General features: G+C 35.4%; 1 protein-coding gene across 4 annotated transcripts; it reads right to left on the minus strand.

Annotated features, from left to right (window-relative positions):
- Positions 1-1,143: 1,143 nt before the first annotated feature.
- Positions 1,144-9,575, minus strand: phf11 (PHD finger protein 11). Of its 4 annotated transcripts, none has more exons than XM_051906167.1 (22): positions 9,138-9,575; positions 8,937-9,041; positions 8,485-8,618; positions 8,362-8,402; positions 8,134-8,231; positions 7,916-7,938; positions 7,715-7,797; positions 7,414-7,487; positions 7,191-7,219; positions 7,031-7,062; positions 6,803-6,879; positions 6,188-6,210; positions 6,049-6,104; positions 5,835-5,920; positions 5,382-5,407; positions 5,172-5,203; positions 5,054-5,085; positions 4,882-4,947; positions 3,916-4,006; positions 3,295-3,828; positions 1,861-1,932; positions 1,144-1,636 (listed from the first exon to the last, which is right to left on the minus strand). In XM_051906167.1, the coding sequence occupies exons 1-22, from the start codon at positions 9,288-9,290 to the stop codon at positions 1,560-1,562; spliced, it is 1,944 nt and encodes a 647-aa protein (XP_051762127.1). In that variant the 5' UTR covers positions 9,291-9,575; the 3' UTR covers positions 1,144-1,559. The 4 variants fall into 4 exon arrangements, with proteins under 4 accessions (XP_051762127.1, XP_051762126.1, XP_051762129.1 ...); XM_051906166.1 differs by having other exon boundaries at positions 5,382-5,410; positions 9,138-9,574; XM_051906169.1 differs by lacking the exon at positions 4,882-4,947 and having other exon boundaries at positions 9,138-9,572.
- Positions 9,576-17,178: the final 7,603 nt, after the last annotated feature.

The following is a 17,178-nucleotide window of genomic DNA, read 5'->3' on the forward strand; positions in this document are numbered from 1 at the left end:
TGCTTTGATACATCACTCTGTAAACAGCCACCCCATTCAGTAATGACCTTCTGTGACTTACTCTCTTTGTGGAGGGTGTCAATGATTGTCTCCTGGACCATTGCCAAGTCAGCAGTCTTCCCCATTAGTGTGGTTTCAAAGAACAAAAGATACCCGGAATTTATACTGTAGGGATGGTCATTTAATGAAACTCAAATGTAAATATTCTAATATTTTGAGATACTGGATTTTGGACTTTCATGAGCTGTACGCTCTAATCAACAAATAAAAAATAAAAAAAACTTTTGAAATGTTTTACTTTACATGCAGGGAATCTAGAATATATGAAAGTTTCATTTTTTAAAATAATTTACAATAAAAAAATGAACTTTTTCACGATATTCTAATTATATGACCAGCACCTGTATATATATATTTAAAATGATCACCCCCCCACCCCCTTTCTGGTAAGCTGTTGAGGTGTGTCTGCTGCCACCTAGTGTCTGTATGGATATTTGGGAATGAAGTGTTTTTCCTTTTATAAAGCCACACTAATAAATCGTTTGACTGGCCCTTCAGGCAAGTTAGTGGTTGATGTGAGGCATCATTAGAAGTTGTTTATCTGTGTGCTGATTGGCTGTTCAGTCTCCCGCTCCGAGCTGTTTACAGATGAGCAGATGCAGGTGAAGTCTCACTTCCCCAGTCAACACACTCTCAAGACAAAATATAAGCCGCATATCTGTGTATAACACACATACTGCACACTCTTAAAGTTTTAAAATACAATGCAGGCTAAGAACAGCAGGAACTGTGAACATTTCTTTGCCTGCACCTTGCTTTATTTCGAGACCTGCAAACTCACAAGAAGTGAAAAAGGTGATGTTTATGAATTGCTGTAGCGGTGTCTGGGGGCATCCTCACCCAGGAGAAATTTTATTTTGTGTGATTTTAGCATGCTGCTAAAGCTTAGCATTCTGGTGCACTGATAAAAAAAAAATGGGAAAAGACATTTGTTTCAAGAAAAAAAAAAGACATTTATTGATGCGAATGCTGTAAAATTTATAGGGAACCCCAGTTGGTACATTATATGGAAATATATTGTAATGATATAATTATGTTTCTGCATTTCAATGGTGGCTATCATAAAAAGGATTTAACAGAAAACCCCTTTTGGAACCTTTATTTTCAAATGTACAGTTTCACTCCAGTCTATTCACATAAATGAATACTTTGATTCAAAAGTTGAATTTCGCTGAAAAGCGACTAGTTTCCAGGTATGTATTTAGAGAATGAGAACATAAGAATGATAATATCAAAATTATATACCAGGAATATTTTTTTATGAGATTTCTGTCATTGATGTAAACTTCCATTCAAAAACAAACTAAACAAAGATTTTGTAAACATACAGTATAAACAGTGGCATCACTTGAATATAAAAAAAAGGTGTAAAAGACTGACTGTTTGTAGCAGGTATTGTATTATATTATTATTTAAAGTAGGCATAAAAAAGTTTTTTGTTTTTTTTTAATGATAAAACGTATTAATACTACTATAGAGTAGATGATTATATTGTTATATTAAACACCCAGTACAGCTCTGGCATCCCTCAGTGCTGTTTTTTTCCTCCGCAAATCTCGTTTCTGCTTCTCCAAATCTGGAAACACAAAAAACAAATTAATTCTCATGAAACAATGCCATTTGAGTCCCCACAATAATTCTCCTTTATAATGTGTGACTCATTACAAGGCACAAACAATACTGAGCGATTAGACCAGAATTTACTCATTTAGATTATAAGTACATACATTCAAATCTTACTTTTACAGGGTTTCAATAATGTAACACTTTAGATTTAGGTGGTTATGAATGAAATGAAACCTTGTTCCAGCTGAGTAATAATGCGAGGTAGTTGTCCAGATGTCTCTAGTAGTTTGAGAGCAACATCATAGTCTGTGGAATATTTAAAAGCCATCAGCCTTTCAGCTGTATAAAGAAAAACTCAACATTCCATCAATTTTATAAAGGGTTAAAAACATACAGGGGTATTTCAGGTTCAAGCTCAGTTGACAGCATTTGTGGCATAATGTTGATCAACACACAAAAATTTGAATTATCCCTCATTTTCTTAAAAAAAAAAAAAAAAAAAAAAAGCAAACATCATGGTTAAGATGAGAAACCTGTAATGGCTGAGTTTTGGAGAATTTCAAAGCAAAAATGTGGAGCTTAAAATTTTATAAAAGCACGTACATGAATTCTTCTGTTAAACCTTGTGTATTATTTGAGCTGTAAAGTTGTTTTCATTTATTTTTTGATTCCATGAAATCAAAATTGACAATTCTTATTTTTTTATGGAATATTGCAATATTTATTATGAATGACTTATCGCGCACATCCCTCTTGCAAAACCATTTCTCTTTTCTGATGACGTGTTTCCTGGTGCAAGGGCGGGATAACCTGTCACTCACATTAGATCAAAGCAAAATCAGACCACAACATCTTGTGACTATACTATTGAAATGAATGTTGTAATGTCTATAAAATGACCTTGTTCATTTGCAGACTTTTACTTTCTTTTAAAAGGAGGAACAAGTGAAACTTAATGCTTGTGATAGTATGCCACAAATGCTGTCTATTGAGCTTAAAGGTTAAGTTTACCCAAAAATGAAATTTCTGTCATTAATTACTCACCCTCATGTCGTCCCACACCCGTAAGCCCTTTGTTCATCTTCGGAGTTAATTTATTTTTGATGAAATCTGAGGGTTTCTGAACCACACATAGGCAGCAAAGTCATTGTACCTTTTGAGGTCCAGTAAGGTATTAAAGACATTGTTAAAATAGTCAACATGATTACAGTGGTTCAACCTTAATATTATGAAGGGACAAGAATACTTTTTGTGTGCAAAATCAAAACAAAAACGACTTTATTTAACAATTTGAACTGTTGTCATACGCAGTTGGTGTAGCGAACACAGTGCAGTCTTCCGTGTTTACATCCAAAAGCCGGCTCAGTATTTTTGTTTTGTTTTTGCGCACAAAAAGTATTCTCGTAGTTTCACAACATTAAGGTTGAACCACTGCAGTCACGTGGACTATTTTAACGATGTCTTTAATACCATTCTGGATCTCAAAAGGTGCAATAACGTTGCTGCCTATGTGTGCTTCAGATACCCTCGTATTTCATCAAAAATATCTTAATTTGTGTTCTGAAGATTCTTAATGACAGAAATTTCATTTTTGGGTGAACTAACCCTTTAACTTGTATTGAACCTGGAATATTCCCCAAAACCAGTCTGAATTAAGACTGTTCTCACCTTGGTGGCTGGCTTCCTGTGATTGTACTCTTTCTCCCAGGCTGCTCAGCTGAGACACAAGCTCCGAGAAGATTTCTTTAGTCCACCCGGCCTGATTGCATCTAGTCCAGAATATGGTGGCATTGGACTGGGGTCCTGTGCTATTTACATCAAAAGCATCTGATGCAGCGGGCCGATCTGGTGATGTAGACACCCCAGCAGGAGGAAAAGGTTCTGGTTGCTGCTTGATGTTGAAGTCAGATGCTGAGAGTGTTCGTACTGCGGATGTTACCATCATTGGAACATCTACAGTTGGACTTGAACGCTGAGGTGACTCTGGTTGACCTAAGAGACCTTCGCTGTCACAGTGCTGGTCTGGCTGAGATTCAACAGTACCTGGTGAGACTGTGTCAGTGGGTGGAGCTCTGGGCGCCAGCGAGGTTCTACTTGTGGATGGTGTTTCATCCTCATGTTCAGGGGCTGAGACAGAACCAGGTGAGAGGCAAACAGCCTCTGGGTCAGCACTGACAGGTGAACCAGGTTCTAGACTGTACTCTGAAACACAGACAGAACCTATTAGCAAGCAGTTTCACACCTCATTGAAATGACAGCAGCAAGACAACAGCAGAGAGATAAACGCACCTGATTCTGCTGAGAGCCCCGAGTCCACAATAACGGTAAATGGAGCAGTGGTATGATACCTTTCTAATTGTAACAAACTCTGAGACACTTCCTGACAGAGAGAGAGAGAGAGAGAGAGAGCACTGTAAGCAATCACACCATTAACTAATGCATGCTAGTTAAGAGTGATTGAGTATAGTGGTGAGTATAATACACCGTTCACAAGTTTGTGGTCAGTAAGATTTTTTTTTTTTTAAAGAAATTCTGCTGATTCAGCAAGGACTTAAAAAGTGACAGTAAAAACATTTGTAATGTTACAAAAGATTTCTATTTCGAATAAATGCTGTTTTTTTTTTTTTTGAACGTTCTATTCTTAAAATAATGTATCATGGTTTCCACAAAAATATTAAGCAGCATAAGTGTTGTCAAAACTTGTTTATTAAGCACCAAATCAGCATATTAGAACAATTTCTGAACAGATCATGTGACCCTGAAACTGGAGTAATGGCTGCTGAAAATGCAAAGGATTAAATTACAATTTAAAATATTTGTAAATAGCAAAGTTATTTTGTAATAATAATTTACAATTAGTTTTTACTGTATTTTTGATCAAATAAATGCAGCCTAGAGGTTCGCCATAAGAGACTTCTTTCAAACCATTAAAAAAAATCTTACCAACCCCAAACTTCTGAACGATAGTGTAACTGTACTGGACTGTGATGGATTTCCCATATTGAACATACTAAATTTTATATGGTATTGGATGTATGTTTACATTTTTGGAGTTATTGTTCTGAGCGTTCCATTTTACAGGAAAAATTAATTATTAATATTTAATTTTTGTTACTTTTGGTGGCAATTTTGCCTTAAAGTCCTGGTCAATTTGTTACTTTGTACTCAATGTTCAGTGCTGGCCTGATGGTTTATTACAATCCCGGGAATCTTTCTTGACATGTATCAGACTGATAAGTATGTAGCAAACAATGCCTTTGTCCCAATGTGCCATTGAGGTTTTGTGTGTCCTTGTGTTGTGTTTTTGTTGTCATTTTTTTCCTGTCAAGTGACATGAAAATATCAGTAAATACATCTGAAAAAAACCCCATCAAGACTTGTTTACGGTGTGACGTGAGTGTGATGTATTCTGTACAGATGGACTCACTAATTCAATGTCAGTGTCATCATCATCTTCTCCTGAAAATAATGAGACTTTCTTTACAAAAAGGAATGATAAATAATAATCCCTGTATATTTAATTATAAAAACATAAACAGTCGTACCTGTGGTTGATAGGTTGAGTTTTTCACAGGGCCTGCAGACAAAGTGAATTTTTCAGGGAGGTTTCCCCTACATAACTTTACTACAGTTTTTGCTAAAATACCATGTTAAACTGTGGTAATCTTGTATTTGTACTGCTTTCAAACAAATACAAACTGGTTACAGTTTTGAGAAGCATGTTGCTTATAATAAATTCTAAACACAAAACATACCTTGTATTTTCAGGCACAGGAGTGGACTGCTATTAAAAGTGAACAGAGAAACACTTTATTGCTACAATGTTATTGATACTGAAACTGACAAATGCTTTTAAGATTCATATGCACTCATCGTGGTGTGATGCAAATAAGATCTCAAAGGTATAGTTCACCCAAAAAATGAAAATTCTGATATTTACTTACCCTCATGCCTTTCTGAACCTATATGACTATCTTCTCTCTTAAACAAAAGAAAATACTTTGCAAAATGTAAATTTTTTTGTCCATATTAATAGTCAATGAGGTCCAGTCATACAGGATTGGAGCAGCATGAGGGTGAGTAAATGATGACAGAATTGTATTTTTTGGTGACCGGTCTCTTTAAACTTGGACTAGCAGTTTCAGTGAAGTTTAATATGAAACTTTGGTGTAAACAGACACAGTGAGATCTTATGACACAAAACTCACATTGGGCTGTTTTGGAAGCAGAGACTCCTCCAGATCTGACGCTACAGGAGCTACTACAGGGTTAGTGCCGATGGGACTTTCATCATCTAAATAGAGACATATTATTCAAATTGTTCTGATTTTAATTACTTGTTTTATGCAGGCTAAGAAACACCTACAATTCATATTCTCACTTTGAAAAACAGAGAAATTAAATTAAATAAACATTAAACACCTGAGTATACAATGTATTTCCTTTTTTTTCGTCTGGGCGTTTCCAATTCTGGTGAGCTAAAAGAAACCAAACAAAAGATAATTAAGTCTGTGATTAATAACTGGACAATATTCTGTAATTAAAAGTTTGTACTACTTACCATTTTGGTAAATCAGATGTGCTCTGTTATTAAATAATAAAAAATATAAAACAGAAAATAAGAATAAGCTATACATTGTTAATCAGCATTATTCAGTGTATTTGTTTTCAAAGGCCACAAGACCATATCTGTTTGATGATGGAGCAATGCAATCAATATGTCCATTGCTGAATTGAAGTACAACTCAAACATCTCATAATCAGACATTAACTTTAATTAAATTAAGTTAGGGTTATGAAGTGATATTTAATGATATTTGTAGACAAATTTTAGTCTGTTTTCTTAATGATGATGACTGCACTAAAGAAAACATCAATAATTGTGTTTATGAGAAGCAAAGCTTAAGTGTGTGGTTCAGGTAAACCCTACGTTATGGGGACAAAATGTCCCCACAAAGATGGCAATATCCTAAACCGTTGTCCTTGTGGGGACATTTTTTGTCCCCAAGAGGAAAACAGCTTATAAATCATACTAAGTGATGTAAAATGCAGAAGGTTTACTGTGATGGGTAGGTTTAGGGGATAGAATATACAGTTTGTACAGCATAAACATCATTATGTCTATGGAATGTCCCCATAAAACATCAAAATGCAACATGTATGTGTGTGAGCTGACCCTGCCATGCAACTCTCCTGGATTGTCTGCTGATCCACAAGCCTTCTGATCAGATGTTAAGCCCCCATTTAATGAACCTAACAAACACATAGATGCATCTCATACTAGAACGAGCCACTGTAATATCAGTATCATCCCAATCAGCTCCTGGAAATAGTGAGATTATGTTTCTATACAGTAAGAAATTAAAAATGAACCTTTACTTTCACACACAGTGTTCATTTGTACCTGTGGCTGATGGATTGAGTTCTTCACGTGGCCTACAAAGACAGAGAAACTTGTTGACGGAACTTATAGACAAGGATTTTGCCAATATAATGGACGACTATAGCCCTAATCACCTCTCGTCCTTTGTTTCTTATTAATGAGTGAATAGAGATCAACATACCCTTTACGTTCAGGGTCAGGAGTTGACTGCTGTTGAAAGAGAACAGAGAGCAATTACTACAACATTACTATAATATTAGACAATAAACAATTTCTTTGCTGGAAACAAGAGTTGTGAATTTGCAGCCTGAATTGAATGTTTACAAGATCATATGTAATTAGAGATATTCACATGACGCACACAGACACAGATTAAACAGCCAGATTATATCATGAAAACTCACATTGTGCTGTTTTGGAGGTGTACACTCTTCTACATCTGACTCTACTGGAGCAAACATGGGTTCAACGTCATCATCTATGATAAAGACATCATAATAGTCAGATTTTATTAATGTTTTACATTTAAATTGACTCAAATGTGCATTAAAATGCCAAAAAACAAGCTATTATTCTCATGTTGATGAATAAACATATGTAATGAACAGTGAATAAACACTCTACTTCCCTGAACTGAATTGGGTTATTAAGTATTACTGTAGTACTGCTTAATATAAAGCCTTAATTAATTGTATAAATAAATACCAGACTCTGAAAACTGTTGAGAAGAAGTTAAATCTAGTGCTGACTTCCTCTTCTTCTTTCTGGACAAACTCACTTCTGATGACCTGAAAGAGCGCAAACACAAGATCATCTGTAGTATTTACACTGTAATTATTAATGTGACAATGTTCTGTGATTAAACAGATGAGTTCAGATGAGGAGTAACACACACTGCACACTTACCCTGTAGATGAATTAGATTCACTCTGATATTAAATGAAGAAAGAGAAGAAAATCACATCTAGACTTTCACATAGAAACCAAAATGAATGTGCCACTTATATGTCTTTATTTCAGTATTGTGCAGTGAAGTTTTTAAATGAACTCTAATGTGGTTAGGTAAACGTCAATGTGTGTGTTTTATAAATTTGAGCTGTAAGTGTGTATGTGTGTGTGCTGACCCTGTCAGGCCTTCTTCGTCCATGACTGTCTGCTGATTTTCGTTTCTTATTAGAGCCACTGAGACCAGATGTTGAGGCCTCTTGCAAATTTACTGAACCTAATAAACAAACACCAACTCAGAAAATGTCAATTTTCACTAAATAAAGTTGCTTACAGATTTGCATCACTGATACAAATAAAATTGCAAAAAATAATTTCATAGAATTTCTTAAAATTTAAACACTTACTTGTTCCTTTGGATTTTGAATCATGTAATTCACAGAGCAGTCTAAAAGGAAACATTGGTTAAGCTATTTTACTACATTTTCATTTAACGAAGGCATCTAAAGAAACAGATTCTTTCATCTTACTTATAACTGCCTTCAGTAAAGTCTTCAATAGCTTTGGCATTGGCCTCTATAGCACAGGGATAATGGTACGAGCGCCTACATCTCTTGTTTTCACATCCTGCTGTAGCCCCATTTTTATTACAATGGTGGCAAAGCTGAAAATAAAGACACAAAAATTATGCATCAACAGAAAAACAACAAGAATATGATGACAGTTGTGTTACATTTTAAAATACTATGCTTAACAATCAAATTACATGTACTGTACAAAATCTTGTCATGTTTAATTACTTTTGGAATATAACACATAAAATGCTCCTGACTACAATCATTTGAAGCTACGCAATTCCACTTTGTTAATCTATATTAGTGTTTTGTGTAGACACTTTGATATGTAAAGTGTTACAAAAAATTTCGAGAAAAAAGTTATGCAGATAATGTGTTTGTGCATTTGTTTCTGCGGTTAAACGCACTAGTCTTTTTCCTCTCCGCAGCTCGTCCTTAACATCGTCTACATCGAATCCAAACAGGTCATCATAGGTGGGCGAGTTCTTGCAGTAGATCCCTGATGCAAATAACTGAGGACACAATAAAATAAACACATGACACGCTCCCACGAACAGCACTAATAATACATTTCCGTAAGGCTTACAATATGAAAAAAGGCTTGTTACCAAACAGTTCTGGTGTGCGGAGATGTTCTCTTTGGATGAGAGAGGTCCAGTGATTTCGTCTTCGTCTGATTTCTTGCACAATACACAATTGATTTTGTGCGATGATCGATATTGATCCGAACCCATCTTGAGCTCTGCGGGCCGGGCTGACATTCAAAAGCGACTCATGTTGTTTTCATTGAACTGTTTCTTCCAGTAGAATTAAGTTTCGGTTTCCGTTTATTGCCTCGAAGGCGGGTCACATCGTCATCATCTTCGGCATGCATGAAACCACTCTTGTTAACTACTCAAACAGACAGTAACTGTCTTTCTAGCATCAAATATATCTCCAAAATCGACCACTTTGAAATGTATTCTAATTTGACTAGAAAAAGTATGTGTTTTGTTGTTGTTGGTCTCCCTGCAGGGGGCGATCGGATTCTTCCTTTCAGCCATATTCAAATCGCGTAACGTTTTTTTTTTTTTGTATTACAAATTAAAATCTTTTAATTAGTACCTAACAAACAAATCCGATAAAATAACAATGTAGATAAAATACATATATATATATATATATATATATATATATATATATATATATAAAATCCTTATCCTGTAATCACAAACGATAATGATTGGTCAATCCTGACTAACGCTGTGAAAAGTAACAGGTACCACGTAACAGGAATTATTTAGACCAGAGTCCCTTTACATCTAAAACAAAGAACTTGTCGGAAGTCTACAGGTGTCAAACATACGGCCCGCGGGCTGAATACGGCCCACAAAGGTGTCCAATCCGGCCTGGGGGATGATTTGAACAATATATATATATATATATATATATATATATATATATATATATATATATATATATATATTTTTTTTTTTTTTTTTTTTTTTTGGCCAATATCTATTCTGGACTTGCAAACAAAACTGCTTTGCAATCAATTCCCAAACTGTCATTTGTGTGGAAATATTACGACGTCTGTAAACAGGACGTTAACACAGTCACGTGCTGAATATGGACGCAAAGAGAAGAACACAGACGCGCCAGCAGCAGAGCAATACTGTACCAGGCTAAGCTCACTGTTTGTGAAATATAGGAAGAAACATATAAATATTGAATTGGGTTTTATATGAATGTAACTTAGAAGGGAACTGTCTTCAGAAAAGTTTTGATCTCCGTATAAGTAGCCTGGCTATTTTATAAGCGCAGCTCTGCTTTGTGTACAGCGGTAACCAAGGAAACGCTATATCGTTGCTGTTCCACAAGCGCCACCTACTGTTAGAGAGTGAATTTGCATTTTCATTCAGTCCATCTGCTATTTTTGTTTTGTGCAGGTGTCTTATGTAGCATAATTTCACAAAGCTATAAAGTCAGACCATGCTGTTTTTTTTCTGTAAATTTTGAAATTATACAATCTAATTTAAATTAAAAACAACTGCTCATGCTCAAAATGCAGTGGTGCCTGTATACCAAATGGCTACACATATTTTTTTTTTATTTAAGATCAGTTTGGCCTGTTATAGGGCAAATAAACAACAAATAAATTTGCTTAAAGTCCCTGTAAAGTAATTTCAAAGTATGTGTTCTGAGTTTGTCACACCGCAGAAAAATGTATTATTAACCACCCAGCCAAATTTGAATTATTAAAAAAAATCTGCAAGTAAATGAAATAAGTTATCAAAATCTCGAAAAAATGAGCAGTATTCTCTGCTCTCAAACGCTGGGGGCGTGTCGGATGTCGGCGCTGAAACCACACCCACTCGCGAGAGCTGCCATCTCAACTGACTTGTCTAATGAGTCAAACACACTGATGCATATCCACAAGTTTCCTACGCCCCATGAGGCCTTGCGTCGAAAGTGGGAGCGTCTTCCGGCTCGAAGTAAACAAGCTGGACGTGACACTCATTCATTCAACAGCTGACAGTCATTCAAGATTTAGCGATCCAAACTTGCGAACGTTTGGCTTTTACTTAAAGATTTAAGATTCCAGCATAAATATCTGAACAATGTTTTACAATAAAAAATGTTACAGTAACAGTAATTTATTAATTTATGTCAGGAGTGCACATCAATCATGCTAAATCTAACTGATATTTATATTGACATAAAAAGAAAACACATACCTATTCAGTTGCACCTGCTTCCATTTATTTACGATCACAAGAATGCACAAAACAACTCCATTACGGTTTTTAAGTCCAAAGGCTTACACATTTAGAAATATATTGATAACATATCCTATGTTTACGGTTTTTTTTTTTTTTTTTTTTGAGCATTTCTATTAATTTTCCTCTAAATTATGCGATGATTGCAATCCGAGGACGTTTGTGCGATCTCTCCTGTCTATCTATCCTGGTCCTTTCAGCCAGAGCAACAGAGGGAGCTCGTGAGAGGAAAACAGGAGTTATGAGTTATACGAGTTAACCGGAGTGTGTGAATCTGTGAAAGATATGCGTATGCATTCGGTATCAACAAAGGCTCAGGGAAGAGAGATAAAACATTAAACCAAATAAATACACTATTGTAATCATATAAGAAATGTCTACGTTCCTCAAGCAGTCTCTGGTATTTTCCATAAACGTGTGTATTTATAATCGCAATGGTTAACATAAATAGCCTTTAGCATCGCATATATGACAGTGGAAACCCTGTATTAAGTAGCTTGATTAACCAGTCGTTTATGTTTTGTTTGTGTGTGTGTGTGTTATTTATTTTTTAAACTTCTTCAGTTAAAATTATCATTAAACACTTTTCAGCTGTTCTTTACATTAATATAAATATTTTCCAACTGCTTTTGAAAGGCTGTGAGTGTTTTCAAAAGCTATTGAACTGGAACTATGTGTGACCATCAAAACAGCCTTAAACCTTTGATACTGAACTTCTTCAGTTAATATGACTTCATTAAACACATTTCAGCTGTTCTTTACATTAATATAAATATTTTCCAACTGCTTTTGAAAGTCTGTGTGTGTTTTTCAAAAGCTATTGAACTGGAACTGTGTGTGTCCATCAAAACAGCCTTAAACCTTTGATACTGAACTTCTTCAGTTAATATGACTTCATTAAACAAATTTCAGCTGTTCTTTACATTAATACAAATATTTTCCAACTGCTTTTGAAAGTCTGTGTGTGTTTTTCAAAAGCTATTGAACTGGAACTATGTGTGACCATCAAAACAGCCTTAAACCTTTGATACTGAACTTCTTCAGTTAAAATTATCATTAAACAAATTTCAGCTGTTCTTTACATTAATATAAATATTTTCCAACTGCTTTTGAAAGGCTGTGAGTGTGTTTTCAAAAGCTATTGAACTGGAACTATGTGTGACCATCAAAACAGCCTTAAACCTTTGATACTGAACTTCTTCAGTTAAAATTATCATTAAACAAATTTCAGCTGTTCTTTACATTAATATAAATATTTTCCAACTGCTTTTGAAAGGCTGTGAGTGTGTTTTCAAAAGCTATTGGAACTGGAACTGTGTGTGTCCATCAAAACAGCCTCAAACCTTTGATACTGAACTTCTTCTGTTAATATGACTTCATTAGAGTAAATAATAGTGTACCTTCATATATGCAATTAATAGTTTAAAGTTTTGTACTATGATTCATTACCTGTTCATCTACATGGAGTCCCTCTGCAGGAGGCTGACATGCATCAGAACTTGAAGTTTCCACTTCCACATCCTTCTTGATCGTCTTTTTTGGGGAGCAGGTATTTTATGTGGAACAGAAAAGAATTTGAATTTGGTGGATGGGAAACATTCTTCCTTCTTCTTCCAAGTTTCTTGAGACTGATCAAGGTTCAAAGGTGCCTCAGGTTTTTGAGGAAGTTCATGCTTGATGATATGCTCTGTATACCTCGCTTGTAGAGACTTTTTCTTATGAAGGTCCCTGGTTTGACTTTTTTTTCTTTATGCATTATGAATGTTTGACAATTCCAAACCACCTTTCAATGTGACAGTTGGTATCTCTTGTTTTTGGTTGTTTCTTTGTTGTCTCCATGTCCTGTTCATCCATCAGGTCTCCCAACAGCAAGCCACTCCAAAGAGGAAAGATGGCAAGGTACGTATCAAAGAGGACTGTGAGGATGCCTGGACAAAAGTATGGGTTGTTTTCTTTTGCCAACCCTGTGTCATCATCAACCATTTCTTCCTTCACCTCTTTCATAATCTGCTGAAAAAAGGCATAGAATGGTGATTTGCCACTGATATTCGTTGCATGTGTTCTGTCTTCACTTTCACACATTTTCCAGTCTTCAGATTGGGGAGTTTCTTCAGTGGCTCCTCTTTGGATCTTGAAATGACACTCTCCAAAATACGCAGACTTTCTTTGACGAGGTCTGTGTTTTGTTGGGTTGTGAGCAAGGCACATAATGCACGGAACAACTTTCTTGATTCAGTCATGTTGCTGGCATTTTGGAGTCTTGCGAAAGCATATGTGGCAAAGTCTCTTAGCCCTTTGTCATCTGTTTGCCTACAGATTGCCTGTCTCACAGCTTTCAGGATGTGAGCAGAGCAAATGTGTAGTACAGTATATGACTTCATTTCATCCACTGATTTTTTGTTCATGCAGAAGTCATATGCTCTGTCGAGGTAAGTGCTGATGTGCTCTTTGTTGAAAGCAATCATCACACTTTGTATTAAAGCCCAACTATAATCAGTTTCGACCTGGTGAATTTTTATTTGGGTGTACTTTGATAAATGCAAAGTGAATTGCATGAGCCAAAATGTGATTGGTGGTACTGAGTGCTCATTGGAGAGCATTTCACAAATAGGCAGTGGTGCATCTCGACCTGCATTTCTTGGAAGAGTGAGCGCATAGTACAACACCGGCTTTGGCTGTTCTGGAATTTTTGACACTACACCGCCAGTGGCATCAAGGTAGAGGGACACAGGAGACTTACTTTGCAAATGATGCACAAGAATGCTGATGCCCAACTCACGAGTACAAATGAACAATGAACGGATTCACACTGAAAAGCTGTGTGTAGCCTGGTATTTTGAAGTATTTTTTGTCAATGTCCTTAAATATCGTCTGCATTAAGGATATTTCCATCATGATGTTAGAGCTGATGGATTCTTGCTTTCTCATTTCCGAGCTTATTACCTTCAACACTTTTTTACTGAGACATTCAGTCATGTTCCCAGCCAGGAGTTCCTCGGTTGGTGTTGTTTCAAGTGTGCTGTAAAAATGCTCGCTGGGTCCATGCGATAGTAGGGCCTCTGCTATTTTTCCTCTTTTTAGGTGGGTTGCCGGCCTAGCCTTCTTCTCTGAAAGTTTGTGTTGTATATCTCCGGTTTGTTGTACTAACATTTTCACATCTTGGCCCAGTTCAGCAGGTTTATTTTGCACTATGAATGAGTATTTGGCTGGGCAAGAGGGAAATGTGCAGACTGCTTTAATTTGTAAGTATGGAAGATTTTTCTTTCTACTCCAGGGAGTCTTCACATGTTGATATTTAAATGAGAGTACAACATGGATTTTTTGTTCGAAAGCAGTCATACACATGGTCTGTCCAAGGTTGTCTTAACTTAGAGCCTATTAGTGGCCTGATTCTATCCCACACTTTTCTTTCCATAGAGATAGAAAATGTCTTTTTTACCTCTGGACACTGTCTCCAAACATTGACTCCAGGCTCTCCATCCTGTACCTTCATGGCCTCAGGTGTACTGTTTAGACCCTCTGACTCAGTGTGTAGCTGTAATGGGACATCTGTGGGCTCTTCGTATATTGCGTCTGTGGGATCTTCGTATATTTGCTGAAATGGGACATCTGTGGGCTGTTCGTTTACAGGCTGTGAGGTTTCTGCATCTGTGGTACATCAGTTTCATAAATTAATCAATCTTCCAACATATTTAGATGCTTGAAATGACTGAAAATGATGTTATATTTGGCCTTTACATTTTCAAGTGTCTTATGGTCAACAAGGCTGCATATATTTGATTAAAAATACAAAACATACAGTACAATTGTGAAATATTATTCCAATATAAAACAGCTTCATTTACTGTGTTCATAAATCAAATAAGACTTGTGCTAAATAATATGTAATAATTGTATGTTAGTAATGTTTTTATTTATTTATTATGTATTTAAATATATTTTCATTTATTTATTTAATGTTTTTGACCAAAAATACAAAACTTATGAGCATAAGGATACATTTGCAAAACACAAGTTAATGATTAATTAAAGCAGAGAACTGAAACTACATGGCTTCAACTCATGATGACAAAAAAAAATTCAAATAACACTTGTGGACATGAAAAAAAAAATATGACATATTATTTAGCAAAAGTCTTATTTGATTTATGAACACATGGTTATGTCTGCATTAACCATGAATTAATACATTTTAGTGCGCCCATATTTTTACATGTTACCAACTTTCCAATAAAGAAGTGTTAACAAACCCTCTATGGTACAGTGTTGCCTCCAGGCAACATGGTCTATTTTAGTGTGTTTTTAATAAAATAAGGCACCAATTGATTGATCAAATGTATCTCAGGACAGAATAACTCAAATACTAATCAATAAATGTGCAAAAAAGACCAAAACATGACCAACAGGGGTCCATTTTGTGTCCTGTTTCAGCACATGTCACATGACTCCATATTTTCTCCAATGAAAAGTGCTTTTTTTCACATGTTTGTATCCATTTAATCACCCGCAAAAAAATATGAGTCACCTTCACTGGCAAGTAAAGAAGTTTTTTTAAGAACTTTACATTATATATCATCAGATGTTTTAGAGAAAATAACAAAAAACTGTGTGTTGCCTCAAGGCAACATTGTACCATAATGGAATCGCATAAGGCCATACAGGCATAATAGGTTTGAATACAAATGTATTATATTTGTAAGGAAAAGAGTTAGAATTATCTAAATATGTTGGCATTTTCACATGATTTTGTAATGCACTTATAAGAATAGTAATTCACATACTATATCTGCATATATTATGATCTGCACATTTTCTATAGCACTTCAAAAAGGTATAAAACACAGGTAGCACTGGCAGGTGATGAGGGTGAGGATGAGGAGTTAATGAGGGGTCATACTGTGATGAGGAAGATGAAATCATAGTGGCAATCCGTCAGGGAGAGAATGAGGGTGAGAGAGAAGATGGAGATGAGGATGAAGATGGATATGATAACTTGATATAATAACATAATAATATGATGGTTTGGTAATACTTGTGTTCCACTATTGTACAATGTTGCCTGAGGGCAACAGCTGGATATAAAATGTTACTTTTTATTAAATATGAAACTTTTAATACATTAAAAACTAGATACATTTGTTTGTTCAAGTGTGTAGTTAAAGAAATTGATGTTTTCAATAAATATATTTCTTTTTTCTACATGAAAATGCCAAATGTTTAAATTTTTCCATTGTGGTACAATGCTGCCTCGAGGCAACAAACTTATAAAAATTAAATAAATTAAAAAATTATGAAAATGTTTATTGATATTGTTAAAGTGTCCAATTTTAAGCAGGAAAAACAACACAAATAATTTTTTCCTCATTGATATCATATTGCGTACCATAGAGGGTTAACAAACAAAAACATGTTTGGAACAACATGAGGGTGAGTAAATGATGACTGACTTTTAACTTTTGCCTTAACTATTGCTCAAACAAATGATTTTTGTTTCCCTTACAATTAATACTTTTGTCATCTTAAACAAATAATAAGAAATATTTACATAAATAACTACTAAGCCCACTGTAAAAAAAATTTTTACCTTCAAGTCTTGGCTTTTCTTGTGTCGCTCTTTAATGCTGTTGACATTTCACACCTGCGGCCGCAGCTACCGTTTCTTTCACGCCCTCTCAGTTTGTGGTCCAAATACTCCATGACCAAAAGCGATTTGTTAAAAAAACTTAATGCAAGCTCTGACCATATATCTGAGGAACGTTCAGTGTTTCTATTCAAAATATCAGCTTTCTGCAGTTTTTCGATGATGCGTTGGGTTCCGCCTGCTTTTTCCCATAGATTTGATCTTCTTTGTTTGCTACCTTTTTTAAATCTGCCCATTTCGCACACAGAC

This window comes from Ctenopharyngodon idella, chromosome 9 (genome assembly GCF_019924925.1).
Source record: "Ctenopharyngodon idella isolate HZGC_01 chromosome 9, HZGC01, whole genome shotgun sequence".
Taxonomy (NCBI): domain Eukaryota; kingdom Metazoa; phylum Chordata; class Actinopteri; order Cypriniformes; family Xenocyprididae; genus Ctenopharyngodon; species Ctenopharyngodon idella.